Source organism: Falco rusticolus, chromosome 1 (genome assembly GCF_015220075.1).
Source record: "Falco rusticolus isolate bFalRus1 chromosome 1, bFalRus1.pri, whole genome shotgun sequence".
In the NCBI taxonomy this organism is placed as follows: Eukaryota; Metazoa; Chordata; class Aves; order Falconiformes; family Falconidae; genus Falco; species Falco rusticolus.
In genome coordinates, this window is record NC_051187.1 from 13,953,746 (window position 1) to 13,971,157 (window position 17,412).

General features: G+C 40.6%; 1 protein-coding gene across 2 annotated transcripts in view; it reads right to left on the bottom strand.

Annotated features, from left to right (window-relative positions):
• The window catches only part of PITPNM3 (PITPNM family member 3), a 119,021-nt gene that overhangs the window by 49,226 nt on the left and 52,383 nt on the right, over window positions 1-17,412 (bottom strand). The window contains exon 3 of one of the 2 annotated variants that reach the window (XM_037411026.1): window positions 8,555-8,602. The exons of the other annotated variant lie outside the window; for it this stretch is intronic. Within the exon in view, the coding sequence (XP_037266923.1) occupies window positions 8,555-8,602 (48 nt within the window). The remainder of the gene's footprint in view (window positions 1-8,554; window positions 8,603-17,412) is intronic. 2 annotated transcript variants of the gene reach the window in all.

Sequence of the window (17,412 nt, forward strand, 5' to 3'; positions counted from 1 at the left end):
CATGATCATTGTGGGTTCCTTCCAACTGAAAATAGTCTATTTTATTCTATTCTATAAAACTCGTACAGTAGGCTAAGAAAAGGCTTGTCCTCTGAACAAATCTTCTCTGTTCGTGAGGACAAAGAAGAGGATGATATAGCACTATCCACTTTTTTTTTCCCCTGGCACTGTGTTTCTTCAGTCACTGAAGAGAATTGATACAGGATCTTTCTGGTCTCTTCATAATGCAGGGTTTTTTCTACAGCTGCATGTGTTAAGTTACCTAGGAAACAGCTGTAGGATGAAATTTGATTAGCACTGCTGTCAGCTTCATTGTCACATTTATACACGGGGCCAGTCTCTTCCTTACAAATTAAAGGAATGTTCCATACTCCTGGTCTCTTACAGCACTTATGAGACACCTACGTCAGGGATGATGAGCAAAGCTTTGCAAAAAATGTGCTGAAGCCCACTTACTCACACTTTAGCTTACAGGGTTCTGCAATCAGATCTGGAACACTGATTTCTCAGGTAAAGAAAGAGGAGGGAAGAACAAAAGCATCAAAGTTCTGATTCTGCCTCAAAGAAGTAAGCTACTGGTCATTGCGCTTTGCTTCCAAACACAAGGACAAGAAAGTGACTGCTGGTAGTCATCATGGATTTACAAAGGAAAAATCATGCCTAACTAACCTGATAGCCTTCTGTGATGAGATGACTGGCTTGGTGGATGAATGGAAAGCACTGGATGTTGTTTCTCTCTATTTCAGCAAAGCTTTCAAACACTCTCTCATAACATCCTCACAGAGAATCTGAGAAAGTGTGGGCTACATAAGGGGACAGTAAGGTGGACTGAAAACTGGCTGAACCACCAGGTTTGAAGGGTTGTGATCAGCAGCACAAAGTCCAGCTGGAAGCCAGTGAATACTGGTGTACCCCAAGGGGTCATTACTGGGTCCAGTCCTGTTTAGCATCTTTATTAATGACCTAGATGATGGAACAGACTGTACTCTCAGCAAGCCTGCAGACAATACAAGACTGGGGGGAGTAGCTGCAACACCAGATGGTTCTGCTACCATTCAGAAGGATTGCAACAGGCTGGAGCAATGGGTCAAAAGGAACTGCATTAAATTCAACCAACTGAAGTGCAAAGTCCTGCATCTGGTGAGGAATAACTCCACTTAACAGTACAGGCTGCGGACCAACCATCTGAAAATCAGCTTTTGCAGAAAAGGACCCAAAGATCCTGGTGGATAACATGTTGACCTTGACCCAGCAATGTGCCCCTGCAGCAGAATGCCAACCATATCCTGGACTGCATTAGGAAGAGTGTCTGTTGGTTAAGGGAGGTGATCATTCTCTTCTGCTCAGCACTGTTGAGACAGCATCTGCACTGCTGTGTCCAGTTCTGGGCCCCTCAGTGTAAGTCAGACATGGACTCACTGGCACAAGACCAGCAAAGGGACACAAAGATGGTTAAGGGACAGGAGCATCTGACATGAGAAGAGGCTGAGAAATGGGACTGTTTGGCCTCGAGAACTGAATGCTTGGGGTATGTGGGGGAAATTTTATCGATGTGTATACCTGACACGAGGAAGTAAAGAAGATGGAGCCAGAGTCCTCTTCATGATAGTAAGTGAAAGGACAAGAGGCAACAGGTGCAAATTGAAATACAGGAAATTCCACTTAAATATAGGAACGAACTTTTTTACTGAGGGGGCACTGGAACGGGTTGCCCAGTTGACTTACAGAGTCTCCATCCTTGGAGATACTCAAAACCTGACTGGAGGCAGCCCTAAGCAATTTGCTTTAAGCGACCCTACTTTGAGCAGAGGAATTGGGCTATAAAAATCTTCAGAGGTCCCATACAGCCTCACTCCTTCTCTGAATTAGAAGACACTGGAACTCAGTATTGAGGTTTTTCACGGCCTTCAAAACATACCAGTTCTTTTAAGAATTAGTACTTGATAGCCACTATAACCCACAAACCAGGTATTTGGTAGGATGCTGGTTTGAATTTCTAGCAGTATTATGAAACTCCAGTTTTACAGCACTCAGCCACTATTTTTAAAAGGCACTAAAGAGAGAGTAGCAAAAATGAAACCTGATGGTTTTCCATTTAGAATTCAAAACATCTACAGTGTGATTGCTTCTGCTACCATCTCAGTTTCCTAGTAGTGATTTTTTTACTTAAGACAAGAAACAGATAACATATACAAGTAAACATGAGATGAAGATGTTAACACCTAAAACATTGTCAAGTTGAGTTTGTTCAGTCTGCTAGCAATCTATGAACCAACCAATACTGACCTAGGAACAAGGAATCAAGTTTCCTTTGAAATACAAACTGCTGATACCTAGACCAGTAGAGATCTATTCTGCTTTATCTGTTAAATGCGCTCCTATTCATGAGTTTTCCTGCTCATTTCACAAGGCCTGCTTCTTCACCTTATATGCCATTGCTCTCCAGAATATAAATTTCTTTTTAAGATACAGGATATTAAAAGCTACAAATTAGTCACTGTTTATTAAAATATGCCAAAATGGCAAAACTGGCATGATTTACGGCTAAGTCCAGCATCTCAACCTCTGCCTAAATACAGCCACTCTCACACAGCAAGAAACAACCGAAACCACCAAATGCGTTTCACGAGAACTATGGCATGGTCAAGATATGCCAGCCTTTCATTTAAAAGAAAACAATCACAAACTGAAAGTTCCAGGTGATCTTTAGATAACGCCTTGTACTCTTGTACCTCAGTGGACTTCAGAGAAATTAAACACGGCAACTTCTCACTGAAGTGGAATTATTTCAGCTGAAGTCATGGGGGTCAGTTCTTTGGGGAGGGCAACTGTGCTTTTCCCTTCTACAGACAGTGATGAAATTCCAGACAAGATGTGAATCCTCCCACCCCTGTAATGCCTCCTCTTCCCTCTCCATGAATGTCAACACCAGGAACTTGCAATTTAAAACTTCACCTGACTGTAGTGTTGTAGCCTTAAAATTCTACTCGTGTCACAAGGGTTAGCTGTTCCAAGAAAAGCTGGGAGGCCTTTCTCCCATTTTAGGAGTTAATGAGACAAAATAATACCAAAGTAGTTCACTGACGGCTTTTCTGGATTTAAAGACATTTTTCTGTTTCTTCCAGCATGTCAGAAGAAAATAAATGCATCATGTAATGGTAGAGATGACTCAGTTTAAGTTTTTTGGTTCTGGGGGTTTTTTTTTGCATTCTGAGTCAACACCCTGTTTGTGATTTGGTTCCACTCCACTTGACGTATATTTGTAGGCAGTCTGCCAGACCCTGAGAGAGAGGGACTGTAATTTTCACCTCACCAAGAACACTGATTAAGCAGGGTCTGGCCATGCTATTCTAAAAGCACTGAATTTAGTCCAAAACACATTTCGAGCACTCTCTATTCTTCTGCATTAGGATTGAGAGCTAATTCTACAGATTCTACCACTACGATTCCTTATAGCCATTAGAAATTTATTTTTATTCTCTGTTGATACATTTCTCCGTATTTTAAAGAAAGGTAATTATTCTTGCCTTTCTGGCAGGCAAGGATTTAAAAGACTAGTCATTTGATACTTGTATAAAACAAAACAATGCAACAACAATAACCAAAATGTCAGAAAACAAACCCAACTGGTTCAACACACACCCATAAACCCTTAACAGCCACCAAATTCAACTGCTTTCTGGAAGTCTCTGCAATTTAAAGATGCTTCTATTTAAAGTGTTGCTTCCAAAAGCTTGTCCAGAAGACTCACCTTTTTCTGAAGGTCATCATATGAAAAAGTTTCAGGTTTTTACACCTAGACTCACAACAGAACTGGTACCACAGAAACTCTAGTTTTGTGCAACAAAAAAGGATCATACAGGGCCATAAGGTACCACCTTATAGTGAACCGCAATGTTTATCTTCAAGAAAATACTGAAACAGGAAACCCAGGACTCCTCATCACATGCTCACAAAGCTCTTCAGTTACCTATACAGTGTAATACAAATTACTTCCTCCAATTACTTGTGCCCTGTTCTTTTGAAAATCTTGTTCTAAAGATACTCTTTCAGAAAGCCCAGAGGGTGGTTTGCTTTTTCCCTAATGTGCTGAATGCCAGGTTGCAGGATAGTTCCTTGCTTCACACACACAAAAATGTCATAGATAACTGGACTCTAGGATTCCAGGCATTGCTTTAACCATAATTTCTATTCTATTATGGAAGTAGCCTTCTACCATAACCTTGAGCTTCTTTCAAAACTGCTTGCTCACTTTAGCTGAGAAAAAAAAAAAAAAAAAAAAGCATGATATCAACTTACAATATTAGAGATCGCGGAAATGATGATGCACAGATCAGTCTATGGAAGTGTACAGAGTATTCTTTTCTTTCAGACGTACCAATGCGCACAGTTCAACTGTCTTCAGAACACTGCTATGCTGCCAAAATTTCAGGCTGCAGTAATGTTAGAATGTATACTGTCTTGTTTTGAAAACCTGTACCTAGCAGTACAGTTTTAACACAAAAAGAATGAGGTCTTAACCCCCCCCGCCCCACACACACACCCACTGCCCCCCCCCCCCCAAAAAAAAAAACAACAAAACAAAACAGTAAAGGGGAACCAGGTGGGGTTTTTTTATGATTTGCAGCACAAGTCAGGAACTTCAACAGGTAGATCTTCTGCAGTGTGCTGCCCAAAGAAACAAACTTGCCTGAATTCAAAACAGTCCTACAGTGGGGGAGGCAAGGTGCCATGTGTCATGCATGTGACCCTGTGACATTTCAAGAGATCTGCAGAGCATATACTTCGGAGGATAATCAGATTTTGGGTCTACACAGGTTCAGCTTTATTGTTTAGGTTAAATACTAGATACTTAAATATTTAACTGGGGACCTTCTCTGTCATGATGACAATATAAAAGGTAAGGATATTCATCAGCTAAAGCTCTGTAGAAGACAGAAATGGACAGCATGACCTACTACAGAAAATTATAGAAATTTAATTAGGCACTGAAAAGAAGCTCATTACAGGAACTTGTGTTTTACTGTTTACTAGAAGGGCTTTAACGAGGTAAAATAACAACACAGTTTTGCTGGACTGAACCTCTCTGATGACATTATCAACATTTCACAGATTTTTCCAGCTGTCTTGATTCATACTATCATTATACCAATTTATGTTAATTGTATCATTACGTAGATTACAGTAACAAAATAGGTATTCAAATCCCATACAGAGTCAGAAACCAGTAGGCTGTAATACCTTACACTCTAACATCTAGTGATGCAGTCAGGAAAGGTCAGGGTGGGATAAGATTAAAAACTTTCTGTTCATTTGTTTTGTCTTGTTTTCTAATTGATCTGCAAACTCACCAGCTACAGAGTCTGCTAGGCTTCTCAAATCTGGCACAAGGTGAGGAGACACAGGAATAGGAGAAGATGTTGAAATCTCACTCCTCAAGGTCAGCCTCTCTGCAGGCGCTCTAACTAACTGACCAGTAGTGGGCAGCTGCTAGCAGTGGCCAGTTCCAACTGCTGTCCTTGGGTCCCAGTTTACAAAAGCAACCAGATCTCCAAACGCACTGAAAGCTTTCAAAGACCCAGCCATTGTTTTAATGCTTTCCTGGGAGTAAAACACTTGAAAACCTCAACCCAGACACAGCTGCTAAGCCACCCTACACAGCTCTGGCTCTTGTTACTGAGCAGAGTGATTTCTTCATGCTACTGGGTGAACTTGGCCTAGTATCACTGCGTTGGTTTTCTGCAGGTCACAAGACAATGCAAATTCCTAGTGTCTTTTTTCCCAGATGCTTCCTCAGCCCAGGGAGCAAGGCAGAATATGAACATCACAATCAGCTGTTCTGCTTCTAAGGTGCAGTGACTTCCCTCTAACAGGGTAAATAATCTTGCCTTCTGCAGATGGGAGCATCTTTTCAACAGCTAGTCTGAGACTGTGGAATAAACTCACCTATCACAAAACTCCACACTGCCTGCTCTCCCTGCAAAATGCTCTGCCTGTCAGAGAACAGAGGTGAATGCACAGTAGCGTGGCAATAAAAACAATAAAAGTAAAACCCAAAAGAAACAAAAAGCAAAGAAAAGAAACAAAATCACAAAACTATCTTGCACATAAAACTCCACTGAGGACAGAAAGAAAAAAATACATAGCATATGATGGCAGTCAGATTCAAAGGAAGAAAATGGTATAAACTCACATTGGGAGAGACTCGTGAAACAGAAAATCCAGGGCTCATTTGGCCAACCTGGAACACCTGGTAACCTTAATTAAAATAGGTGGCCAAATGTAAGTACTGTAAATAACCTGATGTAGCTGAGATCATAGTAGGTGTTCAACTATCACATGGGAACAGTGACCTCATTATTAAACTATGTCAACAGTATGAAATTTGAAAGTTCCATCTTTTGGGAGACCATCAACTGATACCATTTAAAACATAAGGCTGCATTAAAAAAACAGCAGGAACTATTACGCATTTTTTCTCTAGGACAGCCACTGAACCACATACCAGCTCATTGAGAACTACCTTAAGCAGTTAAACGGCTCTTAGCAATATGCAGTACCAGAACAAACTAATGTGAAGGTGGCGAGTAAAACCAGAAACTGACATTTACCTATTGTTAATCACATACTGAACTATATGTAAGACAGCTCACAGTCCTAAATTAAATGCAGTCACATTACAGAAATTACACTGATTTTCAGTCTGGCAGTCAATATCCAGGAACAGTGGCTACCATCTGAGCCACTGATTTCATAGCTACAGCGGAGATTTACCCAGTCTTTGTGGAGACAGAAACACACACTACTACCACTGATACCCAGGACTCAGCATCTGTGGCAGGGATTGTTTTGGACTACAGTTCTCAGTGGAACTGGTGTGTGCATATATATATATATTGCACATGTTCATCAGTGACTCACAGAGATGTCAAGCAAGCTGTGTGTCTATAGCCTTACCTGAAGTAACTCATTGCACAAAGAGTCTCTTCATGTGGAATATATCTGATCTCAAGATCAGTCATCAGCATAAGAGGAGAGTCAGGTGAAAAGAAAAGCTCAGACAGTGATTCAACACCCCAAATCAGCCATGAAAAGTATCAGTTCAATCCGTGACAAAAAAAGTAAGTAAATAATTACCCTGAATCTAGGAGAAAAGAATTCTCATAATCTTTCCCAAACTTTTGAGAACATGAGATGCTGTTCAAACCTGTACTAAGAATCAAGCCAGGTCCTCTTCCCCCTGGTCCCCCCCTCCAAGACCATTTCAGACATCCCTAATATTTTGCCATGTTAATGAGGGAGGAATTCAGAGTGAAAACAAGATAACTTGTTTTAGGTACAAAGCATAAGGTGGTGATAGTCCCCAAAGAAAACTGTCCTTTCCATTATCACACTCCCACAAGAAATTATGCTGTTTCTTGCCATCTGCTGTGCTATTACTAGCTGTTTATAATGACAAATCCGTCATGAGAAATATGTCCACATGAAGGCTGTAACATACGCTTTCTATTAACAAACGATAAAGAATATTGTAATACACTGCAGATGCAGTTTTGCAGACTGCATTGTTTAGAAGAAAATAATGGCATGCACCACTGAGCCCAATCCTGTTTTGGAAGCCACAGCATAAGATAGTGCCTGTGTTAACTTCCACACTCTTTCTTCATTGAATGAGTCTTACACACACACATGCTACTAGATCTTGTACATGACTGCTATGGAGCACTGGAGTAGAAGAAACACACAGGGTTTAGCTGACGATCTAGACTCCAAGTGCTCCTCAGCTCCAGTTCTCAGAACAGGCCAGATGAGCCGGGCAAAACATGACTTCCAAACGGGAAGGGGCTGGCACAAAGGAACAGCACGTGCTTGTAAACATAGCTGCAGGAACAGCAGATGTTTCACTGTGAACTCAGTGAGGGCAACTGACAGTTGTTCACAGAGACGCTGTGAGGAAACAAAACACCCTCATTAACACCACATTTCTGTAAGCCAATTTACTCTCTTCAGCAGGCAATACGAAAGCACAGAAAGATCAGCAACAGTGACATGTGAATAAGCTCCTCAAAGTGGAGCACCAGCAGCAAAGAAACCCTAGCAATGCCAGGCATGGCACTACTTTTCATTCCTACGCCACTCAGAAACTTTAACAGCAACATCTCTTACCTCTTTAAGCACAGATGGAAGAAATAAAGGGCACAAAGCACTGAAGGCTTCTACACTCCAAATCAAGCCATGCTGTGCTGCCCTGCATGAGCTATCATGTATACCAGCAGCTTCAGCCTCCAATGCTTTACTTTTGCCACTCTAGCCAATGCTGTCAGGCACTACCTAACATGTTAAATAATGTTACAAGCACTTTCCTGGTACATTTTCATAGTCCGCATTAAAACCAAATACATTTACAACAAAACTCAAAAGAATCCTGGTCCCTCCACACCCATCTCCCTTCTCAACATAACACCAGACCTGTGCTGTTTAACATTTCTATTCTATTATTATCTCCAGTTGTTGAACCACCTCAGCCCAAAGACAAATTAGAACTTCAACTCACACTGCTTTTCCTGTAGAAAGCCAGATGAGCAAAATGCAGGCTCTTCACCTGCAGAAGGAAAAAACCAATATGAAACAGGACTGCTTTACATGAACATCGGGCTCTTTTTCTGCTGTATTGCAGTAAATATTTTGCAATTGACCACATGCTGATTCCTAGAACTCCCATCGGCTTCCATGGGAATAGTTCAGCATATGACACACTTGAAAGCTGCTCTAATCTATTCATCAAAATGGTTAGTCTATAAGACAGATTTTACTCTTCATTTCAAGAAAGGGATCATAAGCAATGAAACTGTAACTAGGAATCTATTTGGTTACCTGTAGCATTAGCCACGGAAACTCTGAATAACTAAGAACTAGTGTAACTTATCTAGAAACACAAAATAGATTCTTATGCCAAATGTTTAATTAGCAGTGCTTTTAAGAGAACGTCTCTGTCCTTCTGTTCCCTCCCACAGTCCACCTGTCCAAGGAAAGTTGCAAGTATAAAGCAGTTTTCTCAGATCTAAATACAAAACCCTAAAATACAGAGACTCAAGGATACAGGAACAGAAGGGCCTTTCATTTAGTTTGTGCATATAGATGAAGGCCTCCTACAGCACTCAGGCCATTTCTACCATGGAAGGTAAACACCTTTGCTGTCATTCCACCATGACGGTAATGAAAGCTCAATGGCACCAGCTCACAGCTACCAACAGAGCTGGGACAGGAACACAGGTCTCTCAAACCCTTCTCTAGATTCCTTCTTCAGAGGCCTAGGCAAGATTTACTTTTTCCTGGACCCTACCTGCCGTTTCAGTATATCCAAGCAATAGAGACAACACTCTTCCGCTGAGACACAGTCTAAATAAACAGAGGCAACATCATCTTCCATGTATTTGGAAACAAAAACCAGACTGATCAAATGATAAGGACCAGGGAAGCTGGTGGCACTCCATGATATTGTGAATAAAACAGTGCATATGTTGCAACCACCTGCCCACTGATTTTCTTGTGTTCAGTGAAAGCTTCTGCCCAGTGCTCTAAGACTACAGCATTTGCATGCACTGTTTCCTCATCTCATGAATTAAAAATGCTGCTACACTAAACCCTGCTAGGGTTAATATGTAATGAATAATAGTAATAAGTAACTCCTCTGATATATGCAGCAGTACAGAACAAGATGCCCCGGCATCACAATTGACAACTTGGCTTTTAAAGGGAGTAAAAAGAAAAGAGAAGATGATGGACTCTTCAATATACAGCATAGAAATCTGCTTTTCTCCATTCTTCGCACTGAAACTGCAAGCAAAGAGAGCACCTCTGTACCTGACTTTTGAGGAATGAAAATGATCTGAATTAACCACTTTCCAAACTGCACATACAAACCTCTTTCATTTTCAGTTCCTCACCAGGGCAATTCACAGACTGTTGTTCTGCCAGAGTGCTTGGGACACAACTATTACCTGCTTTCAGCTTATTTGGGAAGAAGTATTATCTGCAATAGCTCACAGGAAGAGTAATTGTTGAGGCAAAGCAGCCACCAGTGATTGCCTTAGGAAGAACACATGAAGCTCTCAGGAATGTGAGAGCTAAAAGCAAAAAGGAGGCCTCCATGTCACGAGCACAGACCAGCCTTCTGAAGTGCTTGTATATGCAATTCTGTTAATTACAACATGACTGGAAAAACAATTAGTTTCATTAAGAAAACTCCGTCTCATGATAGCTTTAAATGGCTGTGCATATGGAAATTCTCCATCTCAAAAGAACAGCTTTTGATGGAAAGCGAAACTACTTTCACTATAGAATTGCAATTAATTTTCCTTTGCTAGGTTTCAAAACCAGACAATTACTTTTTTTTAAAAGCTTTACTAACAAATGTCAACTTTGAATATAAGTTTCTAACATCCAGATTTAGATCTTTTGGTATGTGTTATGGTGTTTTCGACTGTTTAAAAGTGAGAAGTAAGATGATGTCGGGGGAAAAATTAAACAAAATCACAAAGGCAAAACCAAAACACCAGAAAGGAAATGCTATATATATATATATGAGTCAATAAATTCTAGCTCTGCCCCATTTTTTCTAGCACATTTTCTACTTCTTGTTCTGTAAAAATCTCCCGTCATATCCATGCCATTGCCTTGCAGGATATGGTGAATGACAATCGCTTTGCAGACACAGCACTCACTGTTAAAGAGCAAGTGCAGCAAGGAAATGAGATAGAGGGGACACAGATATTTCTCAAGGTGTTTTAAATTGCAGTGGTTTTGGCAGGGGTAGAGTTAAATTTCTTGATCGTAGCTTGTAGGGTGCTATGTTTGGATGTGTCATGAAAACAGTGCTGATGATGTCTTTCAGCCACAGATTCTTAGGCAGGTTCTGTTCTCATTTCCTCCTCCTCATGAGTGAAATGTTCTCCAGCTTCAGGATACATGCCACAGCACAGACTACAATGCAAGTCTAAAGGCCCCCTAAATCATACTATGTTTCTCTTCACATAGTCATCCCCCAGGAGGTTCAAGGAATACGAACCTATACTCAAATGCAGACCTGGCATATTTAATATTATCTTTCTGAAGACGTTTACTCTGATATGATGGGAAAAACTTGATGGGAAAATGTCTTGCCTGATTAACCACTTGCGGGCATTCTACTTCATCTGTGTAACTATAGTCCTTGGAAACTAGACTACTAAAGGGCTGAGATGTTACTCCTACATTTAGAGACAAATTCATGAAGGCAGCTTAGTTTATGAGGAGCCTCACTAAATTCAAAGAAATTGATCAAAAGAAATCATGCTAGTGAAATTAACGGTAGGAACTGTATACTCTAAAGGAGCATTAACTACGCTCATCAGAGTGGTCCAGATATTTTCATAGCACAGTAATCTCCACAGAATCTGAAAAAAATTGCCACTTTTCTGGCCTGGAATTAAAAGATGATCTAGTATTGCTCTAGTTGCATGCTACCAGCTATTCCAAAGCTAAAAAAAAAAAAAAAAAAAAAAAAAAAAAAAAAAAAAAAAAGCAGGGCAATGTTGAAACCAGAATAGAATCCACCTTTACCTCTCCAGAAAGGACTGGTAACACCAGTAGAGATAAGCATACCTATTCACCAGAGCAAGTAGCTGCAGGTACAAACAAGATTCGCAATGTTACCTTTAGTGTCATGCTCTGGTACAGTCATTACACATACATTTGCAGATCTGTGCTCCTGAGATGCTAGAGGGCATTCTGTACAATTCTTACCTGTTTTTTCTCTCCCCTGGGATTACATTTCTAACGGGATCATCATCAGATGACAGCACAGCAGAACACAGTTCTGTGCCTCAACACCAGTGAGATATTAGGGGGAATTCTTTGCCTTCTTCCCCACACATCCAGCCTCGCAACACTTGCTACTGGAGTGGCCGGTAGGCTTTATAGCATGTATGACTTTCTCTGTTCTAATCATCTGAATTCATTTAACAATATAACCATACCACTGGAACAAACAATGCTCAGGGCTCCATTTTAGAATGTGGCTTTTTCCCCAGCAAGAATATTGTGAAATTTAATTTCTAAATAGAAATATCTGTTTTCTTAATTATTTTTTTTTAAATGCCATGTCACACTTGGGAAAGTAGAGGGAGAGGAAAGGAGGTAATATGCCTACAGATGGTATGACCCTCTGGATGGGAATGGCAGCCAGGGAAACTCTAGGCCCAATGAAACTAATGCAAGAACACATGCTGCTTTCAGCATGTGGACCAGATAATACAGGTTGAAAAGAGAATCTGTGGAGGGACACCAAGGAAGGCAATACTCTCTGCAGCAGGACTCAGCTCTCAGCTAAAATAAATACCTTAGCGGCTAGCTTAAGCTTCATCTCTTTTGCATGCATTTGCTGAGCTGTACTCTAGAACATACAGAATTGACAAAATTAAATGACGGCATTTGCAGAACACTGATAACCAGGCCTAGTACAAACTACTACTGTTGATGATTTGCAGAAATCCAGTTCACTGCTTCTCTCTAAAACCTGCTGCTAGAAGCAAATCGACTCTTTATAGGACCCATCTGATGTGTCTTGGAATGCTATTGACTACTCTAGTTTCCATCCTTCCCTTCCACTGTTCACTCCCGTAAGCCAAATTTTCTGTTTGCCATTCTTCATATTATTAGGCAGTGGCAGATGCCATTGCAAAAATTTAATAGCAACATAAACATTACAGTCATCTATGTATAAACACCCTTTAATTAATTATGTGACTCTAGGAGGACATGACAAGGGGGGGCGATCACATGCTATGCGGGGAAAGGAAGAGAGCGGTTTGTTTACACACAACATTCACTGTGGACAAAATTAAGCAAGGCAGCCTTCGGAGGAGCAAGAGAAAAACACTACTACAAGGTAGAAATCACTATACTGAAAGCAGAGTCATGAGGGTGTAGAGACTCTTCTATTAAACTGAGTGTTTTGACCATTGCATAGATGTCGGAGCACTTTTGAGATGCATGGCAGAGGTAGCAAAGAAGGCTGAATCAGTAAGCCAATGAAAAATAAGACCAGATGAATAGCTCACTAAGATCGCCTTAGTGTGCACCCAGTCTTGCACAAAGGCACTAGCTTCCTGTAGGAGTTTAATGGATCCAACTTAACATAGCTTGAAACTTCAGATGCTATGGGTTAGAGTCCACATCACAACTGACAAGTATCTTAACAAAAAGCCTAAACCATTCAACGCAAAAAATTAACCACTCCCATTTAAGTGAAAAATGCTAATTCACAACCAAAATGGCATATCTGCAAATTAATCTCTAGACATAATCATCAAATCTAACTCTTTTTTAAACATTAGAAATGCAAAATTCAACAAAACAATTAAGATCCACATACAGTTTGGCTGAAAAGATTAGTTGATTCCATCTCTACAGGTTTTATACAGAGAAAAGAATCAAATGATAAGGAAATATATATCTTTCACATCATTATACAAGGAAATTACACAAATATAGAAATTATACAAGGAAAGAAAACATGAGAGAAAAAAATACACCCAATTTTGCCTGAAAAAACTGACCTTAAAAACCTTATTAACAGCTGCCTTCCTGCCATACCTTGCAGTTAACTCAGGGCTGATTGCTGGCACCTTGCTGATTTCTTCGCCAAAGGTGTATTTAGGCACTGCGCTGCAGGGTCTGCTTTACTCCTAACCAAGCACTGCATGTACAGATTTAAACGCCGCACAAGCTTTACTATTGACTTAAACTATGATGAATTTTATTTTCCAAAAAACAACAGATGGCTTTCAGACTACAAAGTCTTTCTCCTTCTGTAAAAAACACAAACTGGAGAGTGGTGTAGCTAAACTCTCCTCTTACACTTAGGATTTGTACCTACTTAGCAACAACCCAGTTGAAAATTTGATGAAGACCAACCTCCTGAAGTTGATGCATTACTTATCTCTCATGTTAATGTTTCTCCATAGTACAAGACTCGTTAGAGTCTTAATTTCATGGAAAAATTAAGCAATACTGTTCCACAGCCAAATTAAGAACAGCTTATACCCTATTAAGTAGCAAAATAGTAAGTACTTTCTCATTCACTTCCCCATCTCTACCTTCCACTATGGGGTGAGATTAGGGTAAATTTTTGTAGCACCAGTCTAACCAGAGATTCAAGAGGTTTGGGATCAGGGTAAAGGCATTTTCGTAAGTGTTTAATCCTCCTGAATGCCCAGTATGATCTATGGGAGCTCAGTGCACTTATAAAAGCTAGCCCTTGCAAACAGTCCACTCAAAACCAAACCAAAACAAACTTCCTCAAAAGAGGAGAAGAAGAATCACTGTCGAGTTAAGCCTTTATAGCATCCTTGTGCACACAAGAGAACAGAAAGATGAGTTCCATGTAGTGCAACAAAAGCTATCATGAATCCTAGGGCTTTAGAAGTACAATGGCAGCACCAAACCCAAGGGTGCCAAATGTACTATTGAGGAAGTAGCCAGTGACTGACCACCCCCTTCCATGCAGGAAGTCTCTGCTAAAGCCACTGGGACAGTTTCTGCTCTCCATTTTACTGCTTCAAGTCCAGCTTCTTCAGCAGGGTAACTCTTTACAATAGTCTTTGCAAAGGATCAAAAGTTACTTGCATCAAAAGGCACTGCAATTGCGAAATGACTGCTGCACATTTTCTGGAAGCATAAATATGCCGTAGTAACGCTTGTTCGAAATTAGTGTGAAATACAATAGTATAACTGGATGATGCTCTGTGTCACAGAATCCTAGAATGGTTTGGGTTGGAAGGGACCTTAAACATCATCTAGTTCCACCCCCCCGCCATGCAGTGATATGATTTCGTTTTAGGTAGTCCTGCCATGAGCAGGGAGTTGGATTGATGATCCTTACGGGTACCGTCCAACTTGAGATTTCTATGGTTTTACGAACTAGCTTACTTCACAGATGTATATTAAACTTAATCTTAAACAAAAATATTATTTTAGTCTTCCAGTTCTGTTCAGTGCCTTGTGGACATTATGACAGAAGAACAGAGATAGCAGTTCAGGTAATCAACAGGAAACTGTCCCTGTCAACTGTTAGAAATGTGCTGCTTCACATACAGAACAGCCTTTTTTCCCCTTACGCTAGATGGAAAAAGATGAGATCCAGAAGATACAATACCAGAGAATAAAAAAAGCAATTTCTCAGTGATGTATTTACTGTACTTCAGATCTCAGGACATATTTTTTTTAAAGGGGAGTCACAAAGAATAGTTGGAGTGGTGGGGAGTCACAGCGGATGCCATGAATTCAACAGAATTCTATAGTGTATGATTTGTAAGCCACAGCCTTTGGAGAACGATTCTTCCTAAGTTTTAAGGTAAGCAGCACAGAATTTATCATTTTAAAAAAATCAGTAGGAACTACTGCACAGCTCAATCCTAGGTGGCTCAGAAAGGGCAGGAATTGCAGCTTTCCATACGCAGACCTAACACAACTTGCCCAATAGTAGCACTTCCCAGCTCCAGAACACTATCTTGTAATGAGCTGGATGTGAAGAATAAAAGTTTAATCTAAATCAACAATTCAAATGAGTCCCAGAAAGAGAGCAGTATTACTACCAGCACTATTTTCCAGATAGACAATCAATGCATTAAAAGATGAAAAGAGCTGAGTAACCTGCTCTTGTGCAATGGGTCCAAGAAAGGCCTTTCACTCACCTGATGTGAACACTTCCAGTTGTGAAAGCTGATCAAGTCCATCTATTTTGCTGGTTATCAGTAAAGCAATCCATCAGTCTGTATGTGTGGCATATGAAGCACAGGTAAAGTGAATTTCACAGGCATTTTACAGTCAGCTATGTTTTAAATAACCAAAAACTAAACTGCATTTTGTCAACTGCCTACTTGTGAATTCATCCTCATTTGAAGCATTTAAATTCAATTAGCTGGATTTGCAGAGTTAAGTAGTAGCATATTGCTGGCAAAACTGGGTAATGGCTCTTAAAATTTAATTAAGAGTGTATTGAATCAGTAGTCATCCTTTGTGGCAAGCTGTATTACAGAAACTACATTGTTTTTTGCTGCTTGCTTGTTTACTTTATATTCTACAAAAATACCACAAATGCCAGCCTCTTTTTTAGTTCTTTTTTCCTCTTTTTTTTTTTTTTTTTTTTTTTTTTTTTTTTTTTTACATCTTCATATTGCAGAAATTAGGTTTCAAGCCCAGGGTATGCAGCAGATTTTAAAACGTCTTCTTAGCTTCAGGCATGAGAAGCATATTGATAACTCCAATTCTACCAATTTAAGGATGCTGTAATTGGGGAAGTAACAATGACTGCCTTAAGCATGTTGCACAAACTAAGTTTCAAAACAAACATACATTCAGGATTCATTGGGGTTTTGCGTGTTTCACTTTTTTTGTGTGTGCATTTGTGGGGTTTTTTAATGTTTACATTTCGGAAAATGCAAATGTATTAAAACCAAAACTATCCACAGAAATGGGACTTTCTTTTTTCCCAGGAAGGCTTCAAAAGAGACAAACTCACTGCATAACAGCCAACAGACAAGTGTTTATGGAACCCTTCTAAAAGAAGCTCAAGTTCAAGCCTCTGCCACAAATCCGGTATTTAAACTATTTTACAGAAAAGTTAAGTAGTTCTATTAGGTTTATATAGCAAGGTCTTGGTATCAGGGGGTCTACAGGGGTAGCTTCTGTGAGAAGACAAAAGCAGCTGCCTCCCATGTCCAACAGAGCCTGCTCCAGCCAGCTCTAAGACAGACCCACTGCTACCCAAAGCTTTCAGTGACACTGGTAGCACCTCTTTGACACCATGTTTAAGAAGGGGTGAAAAGTACTTTGCAACAGCTGTGAGAGAAGTGAGAAAGTGTGAGAGAAACAGCTCTGCAGACACAAAGGTCAGTGAAGAAGGACAGGGAGGAGGTGCTCCATGCTCTAGAGATTCCCCTGCAGCCCATGGTGAAGACCACGGTGAGGCAGCCTGTCCCTCTCAGCCCATACAGGTCCACAGTGGAACAAATATCCATCTGCAGCCCGTGGAGGACCCCACGCTGGAGCAAGGTGAAGTGCCTTGAAGGAAGCTACAATCCATGAAAAGCCCATGCCAGAGCAGGCTCCTTGGCAGGAATGGTGGCCCATGGGGGACCCACGCTGCAGCAGTCCTTTCCCGCATGACTGCACCCTGTGGAAAAGACCAATGCTGGAGCAGCTCATGAAGAACTGCAGCGTGTGGGAAGGACCCACACTGGAAAAGTTTATAAAGTACTGTATCCCATGGGATGGATCCCAGGCTGGAGCAGGGGAAGAGCATGAGGAAGAAGCAGCAGCAGAGACAAAGTGTTAAGAACTGAACTGCAGCCCCTGCTCCTCATCCCTCTG